This window comes from Salvelinus alpinus, chromosome 16, assembly GCF_045679555.1.
Source record: "Salvelinus alpinus chromosome 16, SLU_Salpinus.1, whole genome shotgun sequence".
In the NCBI taxonomy this organism is placed as follows: domain Eukaryota; kingdom Metazoa; phylum Chordata; class Actinopteri; order Salmoniformes; family Salmonidae; genus Salvelinus; species Salvelinus alpinus.
Window position 1 is genome coordinate 55,742,378 of NC_092101.1, and position 20,804 is coordinate 55,763,181.

The following is a 20,804-nucleotide window of genomic DNA, read 5'->3' on the forward strand; positions in this document are numbered from 1 at the left end:
GGTAGGAAAGAGATGAAACGGGGATAACACAGTAGAGTGGGGGTAGGAAAGAGAGGAAACGGGGATAACACAGCAGAGTGGGGGTAGGAAAGAGAGGAAACGGGGATAACACAGCAGTGGGGGTAGGAAAGAGATGAAACGGGGATAACACAGCAGAGTGGGGGTAGGAAAGAGATGAAACGGGGATAGGAAAGAGATGAAACGGGGATAACACAGTAGAGTGGGGGTAGGAAAGAGAGGAAACGGGGATAACACAGCAGAGTGGGGGTAGGAAAGAGATGAAACGGGGATAACACAGCAGAGTGGGGGTAGGAAAGAGATGAAACGGGGATAACACAGCAGAGTGGGGGTAGGAAAGAGATGAAACGCGGATAACACAGCAGAGTGGGGGTAGGAAAGAGATGAAATGGGGATAACACCGCAGAGTGGGGGTAGGAAAGAGAGGAAACGGGGATAACACAGCAGAGTGGGGGTAGGAAAGAGATGAAACGGGGATAACACAGCAGAGTGGGGGTAGGAAAGAGATGAAACGGGGATAACACAGCAGAGTGGGGGTAGGAAAGAGATGAAACGCGGATAACACAGCAGAGTGGAGGTAGGAAAGAGATGAAACGGGGATAACACAGCAGAGTGGGGGTAGGAAAGAGATGAAACGGGGATAACACAGCAGAGTGGGGGTAGGAAAGAGATGAAACGGGGATAACACAGCAGAGTGGAGGTAGGAAAGAGATGAAACGGGGATAACACAGCAGAGTGGGGGTAGGAAAGAGATGAAACGGGGATAACACAGCAGAGTGGGGGTAGGAAAGAGATGAAGCGGGGATAACACAGCAGAGTGGGGGTAGGAAAGAGATGAAACGGGGATAACACAGCAGAGTGGGGGTAGGAAAGAGATGAAACGGGGATAATGCAGCAGAGTGGAGGTAGGAAAGAGATGAAACGGGGATAACACAGTAGAGTGGGGGTAGGAAAGAGATGAAACGGGGATAACACAGCAGAGTGGGGGTAGGAAAGAGAGGAAACGGGGATAACACAGCAGAGTGGGGGTAGGAAAGAGATGAAACGGGGATAACACAGTAGAGTGGGGGTAGGAAAGAGATGAAACGGGGATAACACAGCAGAGTGGAGGTAGGAAAGAGATGAAACGGGGATAACACAGTAGAGTGGGGGTAGGAAAGAGATGAAACGGGGATAACACAGCAGAGTGGAGGTAGGAAAGAGATGAAACGGGGATAACACAGTAGAGTGGGGGTAGGAAAGAGATGAAACGGGGATAACACAGCAGAGTGGGGGTAGGACAGAGAGGAAACGGGGATAACACAGCAGAGTGGGGGTAGGACAGAGAGGAAACGGGGATAACACAGCAGAGTGGGGGTAGGACAGAGAGGAAACGGGGATAACACAGCAGAGTGGGGGTAGGACAGAGAGGAAACGGGGATAACACAGCAGAGTGGAGGTAGGAAAGAGATGAAACGGGGATAACACAGTAGAGTGGGGGTAGGAAAGAGATGAAACGGGGATAACACAGCAGAGTGGGGGTAGGACAGAGAGGAAACGGGGATAACACAGCAGAGTGGGGGTAGGACAGAGATGAAACGGGGATAACACAGCATGGGCTTGGGCTCTGTTTCTAAATATGACTATTTTTTTTATATGACAGCGGTTCCACATGACAAGTTGTGTGTAAAGTATATTTGGTGTATTTTATTCTGTTATATTCCATTATATTCTATAAAATATATGTATGTTGGCTGTGATCGGGTCGGTGTGTCGTGTCTGTTTAATGAACAAAGTAACTAACTATTGATTTCATTTGGATGGCGCAGCATAGGCTACACGGACCCGTAACATAGGCCTAAATTCAACAAAAAATATTAGCTTCTAGTTTTTTGAAAATACATTTTGAAAAAAGTATAATTTTTGCCTAAATGAATTAATAATGGATTCAATTTTGATGGTGTATATTCTCAATGGATTTATTAAAATAGACACCCAACCACATCTACACACCACTACTACCACTCATCCCCGGCATGCGCAAAAAGTTGGGCCTGTTTGTAAGGGGGTCATATAAACAATGGCCTCCATTTTTTTCAAAGAAAAATACTGTGAATACTTTGAAAGCAGTACAAGTCTCCCTGTTTCCATCTCTCTCTCTCCAGAACCGTGACCCCCTGATGCCTTCTCCTCAGTTCATCAAGTCCTACTTCAGCTCCTTCACCGATGACATAATCAGCCAGCCGCTTCAGAAGGGCGAGAAGAAGGACGAGGACAAGGACAACGAGGGCGAGGCCGCAGAAGTCACAGAAAGGTCAGAAGTCACTGTGTGATGTCACTTCCTGTATGTTGGCTCTGGATAAAAAGGCCTGCCTAACTACTAGGGATCAATCTCAATTCGCACGATTCATCCTATCTCCTTGGCTGCTTGTCAACCGTATTGGAGGAGAAGGTCCACAGTCCCTCCCCTCAGGCCTTCTTGTCCAATGGGGTTTGACAAGTTGAGGACCGAGGATAGATAGGAATTGAGGAAAGATACATTTTGAAAGATCCTAATATGTCACCCCTATCCCTCTTTCCCCATGTTCTACTGTCCCCCTGTTCTCCCTCTGTCCATAGCCCTGGTTACCTGAAGGCCAAGCAGTACATTAACCCTGTCCTTAACCTCTAACCTCTGTCCTGTCCATAGTTCTGGTTACCTGAAGGCCAAGCAGTACATTAACCCTGTCCTTAACCTCTGACCCCTGTCCTGTCCATAGTTCTGGTTATCTGAAGGCCAAGCAGTACATTAACCCTGTCCTTAACCTCTGTCCTGTCCATAGTTCTGGTTATCTGAAGGCCAAGCAGTACATTAACCCTGTCCTTAACCTCTAACCTCTGTCCTGTCCATAGTTCTGGTTATCTGAAGGCCAAGCAGTACATTAACCCTGTCCTTAACCTCTGACCTCTGTCCTGTCCATAGTTCTGGTTACCTGAAGGCCAAGCAGTACATTAACCCTGTCCTTAACCTCTGTCCTGTCCATAGTTCTGGTTATCTGAAGGCCAAGCAGTACATTAACCCTGTCCTTAACCTCTGTCCTGTCCATAGTTCTGGTTATCTGAAGGCCAAGCAGTACATTAACCCTGTCCTTAACCTCTAACCTCTGTCCTGTCCATAGTTCTGGTTATCTGAAGGCCAAGCAGTACATGGAGGAGGAGAACTATGATAAGATTATCAGTGAGTGCACGAAGGAGGTGGAGTCTGGGGGCCGGTACACTGCTGAGGCCCTGTTGCTACGGGCAACCTTCTACCTCCTGATTGGCAACGCCACCGGCGCCCAGCCCGACCTGGACCGGGTCATTAACATGGAGGACGCCAACATCAAGGTAGTGTTTTTCAAGTTTTATTTGTCACATGCACAAGTACAGTGAAATACTAATGGGTAATCTGGATTACATCATCGCCACACCGGAGCGCAGGGGGAAAAAACCTGGCTGTGTCATGTCAACATGTTGAAACCGTACTTCACCTGCTACGATCGGGGTGGAGAAGTCGGTGGAAACCGGTAGTGACGTTCTGCCTGTAGCCACTACTGTCACCGTTGACTATGGTCTTCCTCGAGAGCACGAGGAAGGTCCAGTACACTCTGTGCTTGTTGGACGGTTGACTAACTCAGAGATTCTAGAAACGTGATGTAATTTTGGCTGACTTGTCTCCGGAGGAAACATTGTTGTACTGCTTTTATCATTTTCAGGGTTTCTTCTCAGATGTGCCAACTCAGACAAATGTACTCTGCCCCAATCAAACAACATGCCTATCGAGTCAATCCTGAAAAGAGAGAGAAACTCCGCAGTGAGGTGTAGTTCATGCTTGAACACGGCATTGCAACAGTCCGTGGAGTTCGCCCTGTATATTAGTAACTAAAGCGGATGGGTCTCCGCGGGTTTGATTCAGATTTTCGGGAGCTCAATGCCGTTACTAAGTAGGATCCCGTACCCTTTGCCGAGCGTCGACGATTGTGTGGACCGTGTTGGCGCTTGCTAAGTACATTAGCAAGTTCAATCTGCTGGAAGGATATTGGCAGGTCCTTCTGAGCATGCCAAAGAGTTGTCTGCTTTTGTCACTCCTGATGCCTTGTTTTCCGTTCGGGCTACGAAACGCTGGCGCCACGTTTCAAAGGATCACATCGGCCTGGAAAATACGGAGGCATGTTTAGATGTGGTCCTGTCTAGCACCACCTTCAGGATATTAGGATAATTGGGCCCATTTGTATAATTAGTTGGCTGAAGCATAAATACCTGTCATAATATTTCCCCTGATGTTATTAGCCTATCTCCTCTTTCTCTCGTGTTGCTTCATCCCTTCCTCTCTTTAAACAGTTACATTAGTTTTGTTGTCCTTATCTTCATCATTCTGATGACATGCTCAAATATCGCCCCAAGATGGTCTGTCTGTCCCTACCTACCCTGAGTGTTGATTCATCATGCAGAGGCCGTAGAGAAGCCAGATATAGACATCGCATATAATTTAACAGTTCCATTTCACGCCATGCTGTTCATATAAATAATGTATTATAATTTACCGGTTTCTCAAAGTTATTTATCCCGGGAAAAGTGAGTGGTTTTGGGTGGTAAATCTGTAACCGGGTTCCTGCCATTCAACCCTAAACATCCCTTCATAAGCTCCAGTAATACCAGGTAGATGTACTGTATGTGATAACAGATCTTCTCTGTCCTGGTACTGCAGCTGAGGGCCAATGCTCTGATCAAGCGTGGCAGTATGTACATACACAGCTCTGACTGAAACCTTGTTTTGTCCTGTCTCTGTCCTGGTACTGCAGCTGAGGGCCAATGCTCTGACTGAAACCCTGTCTCTGTCCTGGTACTGCAGCTGAGGGCCAATGCTCTGACTGAAACCCTGTCTTTGTCTTGTCTCTGTCCTGGTACTGCAGCTGAGGGCCAATGCTTTGACTAAAACCCTGTCTTTGTCCTGTCTCTGTCCTGGTACTGCAGCTGAGGGCCAATGCTCTGACTGAAACCCTGTCTTTGTCCTGTCTCTGTCCTGGTACTGCAGCTGAGGGCCAATGCTCTGACTGAAACCCTGTCTTTGTCCTGTCTCTGTCCTGGTACTGCAGCTGAGGGCCAATGCTCTGACTAAAACCCTGTCTTTGTCCTGTCTCTGTCCTGGTACTGCAGCTCAGGGCCAATGCTCTGACTGAAACCCTGTTTTGTCCTGTCTCTGTCCTGGTACTGCAGCTGAGGGCCAATGCTCTGACTGAAACCCTGTCTTTGTCCTGTCTCTGGCCTGGTACTGCAGCTGAGGGCCAATGCTCTGACTGAAACCCTGTTTTGTCCTGTCTCTGTCCTGGTACTGCAGCTGAGGGCCAATGCTCTGACTGAAACCCTGTCTTTGTCCTGTCTCTGGCCTGGTACTGCAGCTGAGGGCCAATGCTCTGACTGAAACCCTGTTTTGTCCTGTCTCTGTCCTGGTACTGCAGCTGAGGGCCAATGCTCTGATCAAGCGTGGCAGTATGTACATGCAGCAGCAGCAGCCTATGATGTCAACACAGGACTTCAACATGGCCGCTGAGATCGACACGCGCAACGCAGACGTCTACCACCACCGGGGACAGGTAGGGCTGTCTCTATCACTATCCCACCACCGGGGACAGGTAGGGCTGTCTCTATCACTATCCCACCACCGGGGACAGGTAGGGCTGTCTCTATCACTATCCCACCACCGGGGACAGGTAGAGCTGTCTCTATCACTATCCCACCACCGGGGACAGGTAGGGCTGTCTCTATCACTATCCCACCACCGGGGACAGGTAGGGCTGTCTCTATCACTATCCCACCACCGGGGACAGGTAGGGCTGTCTCTATCACTATCCCACCACCGGGGACAGGTAGGGCTGTCTCTATCACTATCCCACCACCGGGGACAGGTAGGGCTGTCTCTATCACTATCCCACCACCGGGGACAGGTAGGGCTGTCCTCTATCACTATCCCACCACCGGGGACAGGTAGGGTCTGTCCTCTAGGGTGAGGGCACTATCCGCACCACCAGGGTGACAGGTAGAGCTGCTCTCTAGGGTGGGGCACTATCCGCACCACCGGGGACAGGTAGGGCTGTCTCTAGGGTGGGGCACTATCCGCACCACCGGGTGACAGGTAGGGCTGCTCTCTAGGGTGAGGGTACTGTGACTATCCCACCACCGGGGACAGGTAGAGCTGTCTCTATCACTATCCCACCACCGGGGACAGGTAGGGCTGTCTCTATCACTATCCCACCACCGGGGACAGGTAGAGCTGTCTCTATCACTATCCCACCACCGGGGACAGGTAGGGCTGTCTCTATCACTATCCCACCACCGGGGACAGGTAGGGCTGTCTCTAACACTATTCCACCACCGGGGACAGGTAGGTGGAATAGGGCTCTGGTCAAAAGTAGTGCACTACCCATAGGGCTCTGGTCAAAAGTAGTGCACTACCCATAGGGCTCTGGTCAAAAGTAGTGCACTACCCATAGGGCTCTGGTCAAAAGTAGTGCACTACCCATAGGGCTCTGGTCAAAAGTAGTGCACTACCCATAGGGCTCTGGTCAAAAGTAGTGCACTACCCATAGGGCTCTGGTCAAAAGTAGTGCACTACCCATAGGGCTCTGGTCTAAAGTAGTGCACTACCCATAGGGCTCTGGTCTAAAGTAGTGCACTACGCATAGGGCTCTGGTCAAAAGTAGTGCACTACCCATAGGGCTCTGGTCTAAAGTAGTGCACTACCCATAGGGCTCTGGTCAAAAGTAGTGCACTACCCATAGGGCTCTGGTCAAAAGTAGTGCACTACCCATAGGCCTCTGGTCTAAAGTAGTGCACTACCCATAGGGCTCTGGTCAAAAGTAGTGCACTACCCATAGGGCTCTGGTCAAAAGTAGTGCACTACCCATAGGGCTCTGGTCAAAAGTAGTGCACTAAATGGAGAGAAGGGTTCCATTTGGGACTATATCTATGTTGCAATCAGAAAGTTACATTAAGTCACATGTGATTGCCATTGGTTTACCCTAACAGACTGAAATGTTTCCCCTTCAGTTGAAGATCCTTCTGGACCAGGTAGAGGAGGCCGTCGGAGACTTTGATGAGTGCATCCTGCTCAGACCTGACTCTGCTCTGGCACAGGCTCAGAAATGCTTCGCCCTGGTGAGTGGACTCCACCACTGTACATGGAATACACACCCGGAGACACACCGTACAGTACACTCTATTAGGACAATACACAGTGTTAGGACAATACACAGTGTTAGGACAATACACAGTGTTAGGACACTATCTGCCCTCTAGGGTGAGGGCACTGTCTGCCCTCTAGGGTGAGGGCACTGTCTGCCCTCTAGGGTGAGGGTACTGTCTGCCCTCTAGGGTGAGGGTACTGTCTGCCCTCTAGGGTGAGGGTACTATCTGCCCTCTAGGGTGGGGGCACTGTCTGCCCTCTAGGGTGGGGGTACTGTCTGCCCTCTAGGGTGGGGGTACTATGGGTACTGTCTGCCCTCTAGGGTGAGGGCACTGTCTGCCCTCTAGGGTGAGGGTACTGTCTGCCCTCTAGGGTGAGGGTACTGTCTGCCCTCTAGGGTGAGGGTACTATCTGCCCTCTAGGGTGGGGGCACTGTCTGCCCTCTAGGGTGAGGGTACTATCTGCCCTCTAGGGTGGGGGTACTGTCTGCCCTCTAGGGTGAGGGTACTGTCTGCCCTCTAGGGTGAGGGTACTGTCTGCCCTCTAGGGTGGGGGTACTGTTCTGCCCTCTAGGGTGGGGGTACTGTCTGCCCTCTAGGGTGGGGGTACTATGGGTACTATCTGCCCTCTAGGGTGGGGGTACTGTCTGCCCTCTAGGGTGGGGGTACTGTCTGCCCTCTAGGGTGGGGGTACTATGGGTACTATCTGCCCTCTAGGGTGGGGGTACTGTCTGCCCTCTAGGGTGGGGGTACTATGGGTACTATCTGCCCTCTAGGGTGGGGGTACTGTCTGCCCTCTAGGGTGGGGGTACTATGGGTACTATCTGCCCTCTAGGGTGGGGGTACTGTCTGCCCTCTAGGGTGGGGGTACTATGGGTACTATCTGCCCTCTAGGGTGGGGGTACTATGGGTACGCGCCCCGGGTGGGGGTCGTGCCCTCTAGGGTGGGGGTACTAGGGCTCTGCCCTCTAGGGTGGGGGTACGCGCCCCTAGGTGGGGGTACTGTCTGCCCTCTAGGGTGGGGGTACTGTCTGCCCTCTAGGGTGGGGGTACTATGGGTACCGCCCCGGGTGGGGGACGTCTGCCCTCTAGGGTGGGGGTACTGTCTGCCCTCTAGGGTGGGGGTACTGTCTGCCCTCTAGGGTGGGGGTACTATGGGTACTATCTGCCCTCTAGGGTGGGGGTACTGTCTGCCCTCTAGGGTGGGGGTACTATGGGTACTATCTGCCCTCTAGGGTGGGGGTACTGTCTGCCCTCTAGGGTGGGGGTACTGTCTGCCCTCTAGGGTGGGGGTACTATGGGTACTATCTGCCCTCTAGGGTGGGGGTACTGTCTGCCCTCTAGGGTGGGGGTACTGTCTGCCCTCTAGGGTGGGGGTACTATGGGTACTGTCTGCCCTCTAGGGTGGGGGTACTATGGGTACTATCTGCCCTCTAGGGTGGGGGTACTGTCTGCCCTCTAGGGTGGGGGTACTATGGGTACTGTCTGCCCTCTAGGGTGGGGGTACTATGGGTACTATCTGCCCTCTAGGGTTAGGGTACTATTAGGATGTGTGATTGTTGTTAAGGTTAAACCTAGAGTGTCTCTTGTGTCCTCAGTACAGACAGTCTGTTTGTGTCATGTTCTCAGTACTACATTGAAATACGTAAATATAGGTTTCTAATTGGCACATTGTGGTTTTTGACTCAACCGTCTGAAGTTGGAGCTGAGCCAATCAGAGAACTTGGGCTAGGTGTAAAACTCTCCGCTCTGGCCCGCCCACTATTGATGGGGCAAGGATACATGCAGTGTTGCGGTAGTTGAGTGAACGTCGCTGCTTGGGTGGAAACAGACATGGCAGAGAGCTGTTCCTCCAATCCCTTCCTTCATAGAGAGTTCTATCAGACTGTTAGCGATTAGCAGGCCTATATGTTAATAATCAGTTGTGGATCTGTCCTCTTCAAATAGTGGGAGGTCAACAGTAGGCTGCTAATGATGTCATACTAGTCAGGTCACCAATGACAAGGCATGTTGAATGAATGGTAGTCTAGTAGTCAGGCCTGGTGGATGAGGTCTGGCCTGGTGGATGAGGTCTGGCCTGGTGGATGAGGTCTGGCCTGGTGGATGAGGTCTGGCCTGGTGGATGAGGTCTGGCCTGGTGGATGAGGTCTGGCCTGGTGGATGAGGTCTGGCCTGGTGGATGAGGTCAGGCCTGGTGGATGAGGTCAGGCCTGGTGGATGAGGTCAGGCCTGGTGGATGAGGTCAGGCCTGGTGGATGAGGTCAGGCCTGGTGGATGAGGTCTGGCCTGGTGGATGAGGTCTGGCCTGGTGGATGAGGTCTGGCCTGGTGGATGAGGTCTGGCCTGGTGGATGAGGTCTGGCCTGGTGGATGAGGTCAGGCCTGGTGGATGAGGTCAGGCCTGGTGGATGAGAGAACAGATTGACGAGTTTCAGAAGAAAGATCTTTGTTTCTGGCCATTTTGAGCCTGTAATCGAACCCACAAATGCTGATGCTCCAGATACTCAACTAGTCTAAAGAAGTCCAGTTGTGTTGCTTCTTTAATCAGAACAACAGTTTTCAGCTGTGCTAACATAACTTTAGACCTACATCAGGACCCCCTCCGGACCTTCTCCTACCCAACCTTAGACCTATATCACCACCCCCTCCGGACCTTCTCCTACCCAACCGTAGACCTACATCAGCACCCCCTCCGGACCTTCTCCTACCCAACCTTAGACCTATATCAGCACCCCCTCCGGACCTTCTCCTACCCAACCTTAGACCTACATCAGCACCCCCTCCGGACCTTCTCCTACCCAACCGTAGACCTACATCAGGACCCCCTCCGGACCTTCTCCTACCCAACCTTAGACCTATATCAGCACCCCCTCCAGACATTCTCCTACCCAACCTTAGACCTATATCAGCACCCCCTCCGGACCTTCTCCTACCCAACCTTAGACCTATATCAGCACCCCCTCCAGACCTTCTCCTACCCAACCTTAGACCTACATCAGCACCCCCTCCAGACCTTCTCCTACCCAACCTTAGAGAGTTGAAGTATAGCTCTCTAAGGTTGGTGCAGTATAGCTCTCTAAGGTTGGTGCAGTATGGAGTATACTAAATGTGTGTTGATTATAGTTTAACCAGCTGGTCTGTGAGTCTCTTGTGCTAATTTCCCTCCAGTACAGACAGGCGTACACTGGCAACAGCCAGTCCCAGGTGCAGACGGCCATGGACGGCTTTGAGGACGTCATCAGGAGATTCCCTAAGTGTGCCGAGGGATACGCTCTGTACGCTCAGGTAAACATCACGTCTCACACACATACTGCAAGTCTCGCCTGTCTGGCACACTATCGTAACCTGACATCTCACGTCTCGCCTGTCTGGCACACTATCGTAACCTGACGTCTCACCTGTCTGGCACACTATCGTAACCTGACGTCTGGCACACTATCGTAACCTGAGGTCTCGTCTGTCTGGCACACTATCGTAACCTGACATCTCACCTGTCTGGCACACTATCGTAACCTGACGTCTGGCACACTATCGTAACCTGACGTCTCACCTGTCTGGCACACTATCGTAACCTGACGTCTGGCACACTATCGTAACCTGACGTCTGGCACACTATCGTAACCTGACGTCTGGCACACTATCGTAACCTGACGTCTCACCTGTCTGGCACACTATCGTAACCTGACGTCTCACCTGTCTGGCAACACTATCGTAACCTGACGTCTCACCTGTCTGGCAACACTATCGTAACCTGACGTCTCACCTGTCTGGCAACACTATCGTAACCTGACGTCTCACCTGTCTGGCAACACTATCGTAACCTGACGTCTCACCTGTCTGGCAACACTATCGTAACCTGACGTCTCACCTGTCTGGCAACACTATCGTAACCTGACGTCTCACCTGTCTGGCAACACTATCGTAACCTGACGTCTCACCTGCAGTACACTGTGTCTGGTTGTGAATCATCCTGAACCATTTCTCCTGTGTCTCTGTGTTGTTCAGGCGTTGACTGACCAGCAGCAGTTTAGCAAGGCAGATCAGATGTACAACAAGTGTATTGACCTGGAGCCAGACAACGCTACAACATACGTCCACAAGGGGTGAGTTAGTCGGACAACGCTACAACATACGTCCACAAGGGGTGAGTTAGTCGGACAACGCTACAACATACGTCCACAAGGGGTGAGTTAGTCGGACAACGCTACAACATACGTCCACAAGGGGTGAGTTAGTCGGACAACGCTACAACATACGTCCACAAGGGGTGAGTTAGTCGGACAACGCTACAACATACGTCCACAAGGGGTGAGTTAGTCGGACAACGCTACAACATACGTCCACAAGGGGTGAGTTAGTCGGACAACGCTACAACATACGTCCACAAGGGGTGAGTTAGTCGGACAACGCTACAACATACGTCCACAAGGGGTGAGTTAGTCGGACAACGCTACAACATACGTCCACAAGGGGTGAGTTAGATGGACAACGCTACAACATACGTCCACAAGGGGTGAGTTAGTCGGACAACGCTACAACATACGTCCACGAGGGGTGAGTTAGATGGACAACGCTACAACATACGTCCACAAGAGGTGAGTTAGTCGTACAACGCTACAACATACGTCCACAAGGGGTGAGTTAGATGGACAACGCTACAACATACGTCCACAAGGGGTGAGTTAGTCGGACAACGCTACAACATACGTCCACAAGGGGTGAGTTAGTCGGACAACGCTACAACATACGTCCACAAGGGGTGAGTTAGTCGGACAACGCTACAACATACGTCCACAAGGGGTGAGTTAGTCGGACAACGCTACAACATACGTCCACAAGGGGTGAGTTAGTCGGACAACGCTACAACATACGTCCACAAGGGGTGAGTTAGTCGGACAACGCTACAACATACGTCCACAAGGGGTGAGTTAGTCGGACAACGCTACAACATACGTCCACAAGGGGTGAGTTAGTCGGACAACGCTACAACATACGTCCACAAGGGGTGAGTTAGATGGACAACGCTACAACATACGTCCACAAGGGGTGAGTTAGTCGGACAACGCTACAACATACGTCCACGAGGGGTGAGTTAGATGGACAACGCTACAACATACGTCCACAAGAGGTGAGTTAGTCGGACAACGCTACAACATACGTCCACGAGGGGTGAGTTAGTCGGACAACGCTACAACATACGTCCACGAGGGGTGAGTTAGTCGGACAACGCTACAACATACGTCCACGAGGGGTGAGTTAGTCGGACAACGCTACAACATACGTCCACAAGGGGTGAGTTAGATCGGACAACGCTACAACATACGTCCACAAGGGGTGAGTTAGTCGGACAACGCTACAACATACGTCCACAAGGGGTGAGTTAGTCGGACAACGCTACAACATACGTCCACAAGGGGTGAGTTAGTCGGACAACGCTACAACATACGTCCACAAGGGGTGAGTTAGTCGGACAACGCTACAACATACGTCCACAAGGGGTGAGTTAGTCGGACAACGCTACAACATACGTCCACAAGGGGTGAGTTAGATGGACAACGCTACAACATACGTCCACAAGGGGTGAGTTAGTCGGACAACGCTACAACATACGTCCACAAGGGGTGAGTTAGTCGGACAACGCTACAACATACGTCCACGAGGGGTGAGTTAGTCGGACAACGCTACAACATACGTCCACAAGAGGTGAGTTAGTCGCACAACGCTACAACATACGTCCACAAGGGGTGAGTTAGATGGACAACGCTACAACATACGTCCACAAGGGGTGAGTTAGTCGGACAACGCTACAACATACGTCCACAAGGGGTGAGTTAGTCGGACAACGCTACAACATACGTCCACAAGGGGTGAGTTAGTCGGACAACGCTACAACATACGTCCACAAGGGGTGAGTTAGTCGGACAACGCTACAACATACGTCCACAAGGGGTGAGTTAGTCGGACAACGCTACAACATACGTCCACAAGAGGTGAGTTAGTCGGACAACGCTACAACATACGTCCACAAGGGGTGAGTTAGTCGGACAACGCTATAACATACGTCCACAAGGGGTGAGTTAGTCGGACAACGCTACAACATACGTCCACGAGGGGTGAGTTAGTCGGACAACGCTACAACATACGTCCACAAGGGGTGAGTTAGATGGACAACGCTACAACATACGTCCACAAGGGGTGAGTTAGTCGGACAACGCTACAACATACGTCCACAAGGGGTGAGTTAGTCGGACAACGCTACAACATACGTCCACAAGGGGTGAGTTAGTCGTACAACGCTACAACATACGTCCACAAGAGGTGAGTTAGTCGGACAACGCTACAACATACGTCCACGAGGGGTGAGTTAGTCGGACAACGCTACAACATACGTCCACAAGGGGTGAGTTAGTCGGACAACGCTACAACATACGTCCACAAGGGGTGAGTTAGTCGGACAACGCTACAACATACGTCCACAAGAGGTGAGTTAGTCGGACAACGCTACAACATACGTCCACAAGGGGTGAGTTAGTCGGACAACGCTACAACATACGTCCACAAGGGGTGAGTTAGTCGGACAACGCTACAACATACGTCCACAAGGGGTGAGTTAGTCGGACAACGCTACAACATACGTCCACAAGGGGTGAGTTAGTCGGACAACGCTACAACATACGTCCACAAGGGGTGGACAACGCTACAACATACGTCCACAAGGGGTGAGTTAGATGGACAACGCTACAACATACGTCCACAAGGGGTGAGTTAGTCGGACAACGCTACAACATACGTCCACGAGGGGTGAGTTAGTCGGACAACGCTACAACATACGTCCACAAGGGGTGAGTTAGTCGGACAACGCTACAACATACGTCCACAAGGGGTGAGTTAGATGGACAACGCTACAACATACGTCCACAAGGGGTGAGTTAGTCGGACAACGCTACAACATACGTCCACAAGGGGTGAGTTAGTCGGACAACGCTACAACATACGTCCACAAGGGGTGAGTTAGTCGGACAACGCTACAACATACGTCCACGAGGGGTGAGTTAGTCGGACAACGCTACAACATACGTCCACGAGGGGTGAGTTAGTCGGACAACGCTACAACATACGTCCACAAGGGGTGAGTTAGTCGGACAACGCTACAACATACGTCCACAAGGGGTGATTTAGTCGGACAACGCTACAACATATGTGTGCCCAGCCAGTGTGCCCAGCCAGTTGCCAATTCCTCTCTGTGTATTCAGGTTGTTGCAGCTCCAGTGGAAGCAGGACTTGGACCTGGGCCTGGACCTCATCAGCAAGGCCATCGAGATCGACAACAAATGTGACTTTGCCTACGAAACCATGGGAACTATCGAAGTTCAAAGGTTAGCTGAATACTTTAAAAATATTGGCCAGTAATAAATAATTAACACACACTTTGGAGTTTGGTTTAAAAGGCATGAAATAACTGATGTTTAGGTTTATATGGTGACACACATCACGTGATGTCATACAATATACACTGGGTGAACAAAACATCAGACTGACCTGGTGAATCCAGGTGAAAGCTATGATCCCATATTGATGGCACTTAAATCCACTTCAATCAGTGTAGATGAAGAGGGGGAGACCGGTTAAAGAAGGATGTTTAAGCTTTGAGACATGGATTGTATGTGTGCCATTCAGAGGGTGAATGGACAAGACAAAACTGCCTTTGAACGGGGTATGGTAGTAGGTGCCAGGCGCACCGGTTTGTGTGAAGAACTGCAATGCTGTGGGTTTTTCACGCTCAACAGTTTCCTGTTTGTATCAAGAATGGTCCACCACCCAAAGGACATCCAGCCAACTTGACACAACTCAATATTAGGAAGGTGTTCTTAATGTTTTGACCACAGTGTACAAAACACGTTAAAATAATAATTTATTAACATCTCTCTCTCTCCCTCCCAGGGGCAACCTGGACAAGGCAATAGACATGTTCAACAAGGCCATCAACCTGGCCAAGTCCGAGATGGAGATGGCCCACCTCTACTCACTGTGTGACGCAGCATACGCCCAGACTGAGGTAGCCAGGAAGTACGGGCTGAAGCCACCCACACTGTAACTACCCTGTCACATGACCCACCCGACCCAAGACTCTCCACTGCTGAACCTGATTGTATTATAACTGCAGATGTTTCAGTCATTTGGTTTTGTAGACATGCTGGATAAATAAAAAAGAGAAACTGATCTGTGACCATACATCAGCGTTTCCCCCAAACTCTGTCCTGCCCCCCCCCAGGACAGATTTTGGGGGAAACGCTGCACTACATGATCATGTTTACGTCACGTTGAATTGAGCTGTAACAAAGGAGAGGCTTTACTGTTCACAACCAAGGCTAGAACCCAAGCATCTGGTAATTAATGGTCTTAACCCACACATCCCTCTTCCTCAAGGCACTTAGTTTGACCCACACACCCCTCTGTTTCTTGGTACTTAGTTTAACCCAGACCACCAACCCTTATGATCCTTCCTGTACCTCAATGCCCTGGTCTGTTATCAGAAACATGTGAATGGTCATGTGAAACCAGGTATCCACCCGGAAATAATTCAACCTTATAAAATCAAAAGGGAGATTCTTTCAATAGACTTCTCATTGACTAATCCATATTAGGAAGTATTTAAGATAATTAACGTTGTATGTTGCCTGCTCACTGAGAACGGAATAGAGTTAAAATGGACTGTTCATTTGTTTCTGTACTCTTAACACGTTTCTGTCCGGACACTTCCATTTCCTCAACATGATGTAACATTATCATTGAATGGCAAATTAAAATGAAGGATTAAAATGTTAGTCAAATGTGTATGTATAAATGATGGATGTCTGTGTTTGGTGTAATGCTGGAGTTGACGATGTGTGGGATAAGCGAGAAGTTTAGGGTCCTAAAGTAGTGTGGGATAAGCGAGAAGTTTAGGGTCCTAAAGTAGTGTGGGATAAGCGAGAAGTTTAGGGTCCTAAAGGAGTGTGGGATAAGGGTGATGTTAGGGTCCTAAAGTAGTGTGGGATAAGGGTGATGTTAGGGTCCTAAAGTAGTGTGGGATAAGGGTGATGTTAGGGTCCTAAAGTAGTGTGGGATAAGGGTGATGTTAGGGTCCTAAAGTAGTGTGGGATAAGGGTGATGTTAGGGTCCTAAAGTAGTGTGGGATAAGGGTGAGGTTAGGGTCCTAGTGTGGGATAAGGGTGACGTTAGGGTCCTAGTGTGGGATAAGGGTGACGTTAGGGTCCTAACGGAGTGTGGGATAAGGGTGACGTTAGGGTCCTAACATAGTGTTTCATTTTAGGGGATTGCCTGTTTTTTCTTTTTTATATATTCTGTACAGCATGTGATATTTCTCTAAGTAAATGTTAATGCAATGCTGACGTCTGAAGTTATCTGGCCGTGTTGGAAATGCTGACGTGAACATTTAGACCTAAAATGATTCATGGCCTAATTCAGAATAATTCTCCATGTACCGCTTTTTATTTTTAATGTGGTTGTTTCCCCAACTTGTAGATTCAGAAAATGTCAGAAGGGACAATTATTTTAAATATTTTTTTTCATGCTGTCATCTTTTATTTTTGCAGAGGGCAGGTAATGCCATCATATGTAGTGGATCTGTGGATGTTTAGAGGCAGCACTACAGAATAAAACATGTGACTATGTTGGGAAGCAACACTGACGTTGTTCCCACACAGAGATGTGTCATGACCAAAGTCGCAGAGAGGACATGGAAAATAAAGCTGTAACTGACACGTAATTTGAAACCTTGGTAACATATCATTGTCTTATATAGTTGTTTGTTTTCTTTATCCCATTTTTGAATAAAGAGTGAATTAAAATATTTCCACCGGAACAATGTGAATATATACACTGGGTGTACAAAACATTAAGAACACCTGCTAATTCCATGACATAGACTGACCAGGTGAATCCAGGTGAAAGCTATGATCCCTTATTGATGTCACTAGTTAAATCCACTTCAATCAGTGTAGATGAAGGGGAGGAGACGGGTTAAAGAAGGATTTTTAAGCCTTGAGACGATTGAGATATGAGTTACCTTAACGCTAACCGTTTCCCTTTAACCGCTTAAATGTTCAACTTCCATGGGGTGACATCAGAGTTAGGATGTCACAAGGATCCCGTTGAGACTTTTACCTGAGAACACGCCCCTTTTGGGTTTCAAATTAAATGCATTACTGATTTTCCCTCTGTGCTCCTGCCCTAACCCTACCTGCTGTCCTGAGGAACACTTACTTGACTCATCTTAGCAGGGGGGGTCGACTTGGTACAGCTCAAAGGAGAAGTTCCCCTTCTGTTGCGCATCAGCAGACACTGTTGTTATTGTACGACCAGTTCCATGTTTCTGCGGTCCCCTTTCCCCACACTGACCCAGAAGAGGAGCTATTGGAGGACGGGCTCATTGTAATGGCTGGAATGAAATGGAACGCAATTCAAAACGTGGTTTCCATGTGTTTGATTACGTTCCATTTCAGCCATTACAATGAGCCCATCCTCCTAAAGCTCCTCCAACCAGCCTCCACTGTCCCGCCGCCATTTAATGGAAACATTCAGTGAGGTCAGGTCTGTTCCATCATACATTCAGGGTAGCTGGGTGGGCGCTTCTATCATACACTCTTAGAAAAAAGGGTTCGAAAATAGTTATTTGGCTGTACCCATAGGAGAACCCTTTTTGGGTCCAGGTAGAACCCTTTTTTGGTTGCAGGTAGAACCATTTTGGGTTCCATGAAGAACCCTCTGTGAAAAGGAAACACCATTCTCATGCTAGAGTGGATAGATGGTAGTCCCGGATGTTGCGTATCGTGTTCAGCCAATCAGGTTGCACAAGTCTGTTGTTTACCCTTGATCTGAACGCTGTACCCAATGTCAGGAAGTAGCATTAGCCACCATAGCATGGTGGTGGAGAATGGCGTTTCGTAAAAAAAAGTACGCATATTTTCACAGTTTTCTTTTCTTCTGCCTTCTCGCCATTAAATCGAGTTAAGGAGGAAATCAAAACCTTTGCAGCCTGAATGGAGAAGGTTTTATGTATGAACCGGTCCACGGGGTTTAGGAGTGCATAGCCGGTTCCATTCATTGCCTTTGGACGGTAAGAAAAAATGACTGAATATCGCCATCTGCCAGCCTTTAGGCTATGTGCGGCCGTGACACACAACGGCAAATCAAATTGTATTGGTCACATACACATATTTAGCAGACGTTATTGCAGGTGTAGCAAAATGCTAGTAAAGGAACTAACTGTCAGGCAGTGATCATGTTCCAACTTGTCTGACTTCCATCTTGTAAATGCAGATTTATTTGTGCAACTTTGTTCAAATGAACGACACTAACTATATTTCCATCCATTCGGTGACAGATTTACATGTGAATATTCAAAAATCCTCATTAAGTGGTGTTCCCAACAAACAGACTTGTTGCAGATATAAACCAGTGTGTGATGATGTAGTGCACACAGAATATACTTTTTCGCTTCAGTTTTCATGTACCGAATAAGAATCTAAAGGTCAATGTGTTTCCGTCCATTTTCAACTCCACCGCTGCGTTAAATAGAAAATGTGCCGACTCTGGTCTTGGTATGTGCGTTCTAGCCAACAGCTCCCAGATACAGTGTGGACAGGCTAGTAGTTTACATGATGACATTATTATGGATAAGATCATGGATCATCATGTCACCAGAATCAGAACCTCAATATTTATTGGAAAGGAGCATCAAGATCAACGTGCTCTTTCACCACCTTGTGAAGTTCATCACTAGTTTCATGTGTAGCCTAATAAACGGCATAGTTCCCTGAGTTGTAGTGAGAGGTCAACGTGCTCTTTCACCACCTTGTGAAGTTCATCACTAGTTTCATTTGTAGCCTAATAAACGGCATAGTTCCCTGAGTTGTAGTGAGAGGACCGTTTTATGAGCTGAAATAAAAGATCCCAGAAATGTTACATATACACCAAAAACTTTTTTCTCACAAATGTATTTACGTCCCTGTTAGTGAGACTTTTTTCCTTTGCCAAGATCATCCATCCACCTGACAGGTGTAGCATATCAAGAAGCTGATTAAACAGCATGATCATCACACAGGTGCACCTTGTGCTGGGGACAATAAATAAAATATGCAGATTTGTCGCACAACACAATGCCACAGATGTCTCAAGGGTTAAGGGAGCATGCAATTGGCATGCTGACTGCAGCAATGTCCACCAGAGCTGTTACCAGAAAATGTTATGTTAATTTTTCTACCATAAACCACCTCCAACAACGTTTTAGAGAATTTGGCAGTACGTCCAACCGGCCTCACAACCCCAGACCACGTGTAACCACGCCAGCTCAGGACCTCTACATCCAGCTTCTTCACCTGCGGGATCGTCTGAGACCAGCCACCTGGACAGATGATGAAACTGGAGTATTTCTGTCTGTAATAAAGCCCTTTTGTAGGGAAAAACGAATTCTGATTAGTCCCAGTGGGACTAATGACTGATTTCATTATATGAACTGTCACTCATTGTAATCGTTGAAATTGTTGCATGTTGCGTTTATACTTTTGTTCAAAATGGGGGGGTTTGATGCTTTAAAAAATTACTTGCCTGCGCTTCAGACGGCTATATCGGCCTGCTAATACAGGACTAGGAAAGACCCAGTGCTACAGACGGCTATATCGGCCTGCTAATACAGGACTAGGAAAGGCCCAGTACACTACTTTAATACAGGACTAGTAAAGGCCCAGAACACTACTTTAATACAGGACTAGTAAAGACCCAGTACACTACTTTAATACAGGACTAGTAAAGGCCCAGTACACTACTTTAATACAGGACTAGTAAAGGCCCAGTACACTACTTTAATACAGGACTAGTAAAGGCCCAGTACACTACTTTAATACAGGACTAGTAAAGGCCCAGTACACTACTTTAATACAGGACTAGTAAAGGCCCAGTACACTACTTTAATACAGGACTAGTAAAGGCCCAGTACACTACTTTAATACAGGACTAGTAAAGGCCCAGTACACTACTTTAATACAGGACTAGTAAAGGCCCAGTACACTACTTTAATACAGGACTAGTAAAGACCCAGTGCACTACTTTAATACAGGACTAGTAAAGGCCCAGTACACTACTTTAATACAGGACTAGTAAAGGCCCAGTACACTACTTTAATACAGGACTAGTAAAGACCCAGTACACTACTTTAATACAGGACTAGTAAAGACCCAGTACACTACTTTAATACAGGACTAGTAAAGGCCCAGTACACTACTTTAATACAGGACTAGTAAAGGCCCAGTACACTACTTTAATACAGGACTAGTAAAGGCCCAGTACACTACTTTAATACAGGACTAGGAAAGGCCCAGTACACTACTTTAATACAGGACTAGTAAAGGCCCAGTACACTACTTTAATACAGGACTAGTAAAGGCCCAGGGCACTACTTTAATACAGGACTAGTAAAGGCCCAGGGCACTACTTTACTGAAGACATATATCATTAAATATTAATATCTGATTTTTCAGTGGGTGCTGCTGCACCCTCAGCACCCCTACTTCCTGCGGCTATGATCACATCTGTCATGATCCTTTTTAA

The 20,804-nt window shown here is 48.6% G+C and overlaps 1 protein-coding gene and 1 long non-coding RNA gene across 2 annotated transcripts in view; both read left to right on the forward strand.

The window, feature by feature from the left end:
- The window catches only part of LOC139541694 (mitochondrial import receptor subunit TOM70-like), a 33,794-nt gene extending 16,743 nt beyond the window's left edge, over positions 1-17,051 (forward strand). The window contains exons 5-12 of the mRNA XM_071346630.1: positions 2,163-2,311; positions 3,156-3,363; positions 5,475-5,609; positions 7,063-7,170; positions 10,365-10,481; positions 11,202-11,299; positions 14,450-14,572; positions 15,138-17,051. Of these exons, the coding sequence (XP_071202731.1) occupies positions 2,163-2,311; positions 3,156-3,363; positions 5,475-5,609; positions 7,063-7,170; positions 10,365-10,481; positions 11,202-11,299; positions 14,450-14,572; positions 15,138-15,291 (1,092 nt within the window). The 3' untranslated portion in view covers positions 15,292-17,051. The remainder of the gene's footprint in view (positions 1-2,162; positions 2,312-3,155; positions 3,364-5,474; positions 5,610-7,062; positions 7,171-10,364; positions 10,482-11,201; positions 11,300-14,449; positions 14,573-15,137) is intronic.
- A 1,040-nt stretch (positions 17,052-18,091) lies between these two features.
- On the forward strand, positions 18,092-19,709 carry LOC139541698 (uncharacterized). The gene is made up of 2 exons (XR_011668390.1): positions 18,092-18,315; positions 19,489-19,709. It is a non-coding gene; the product is annotated as an uncharacterized lncRNA (long non-coding RNA).
- The last annotated feature ends 1,095 nt before the right edge of the window (positions 19,710-20,804 follow it).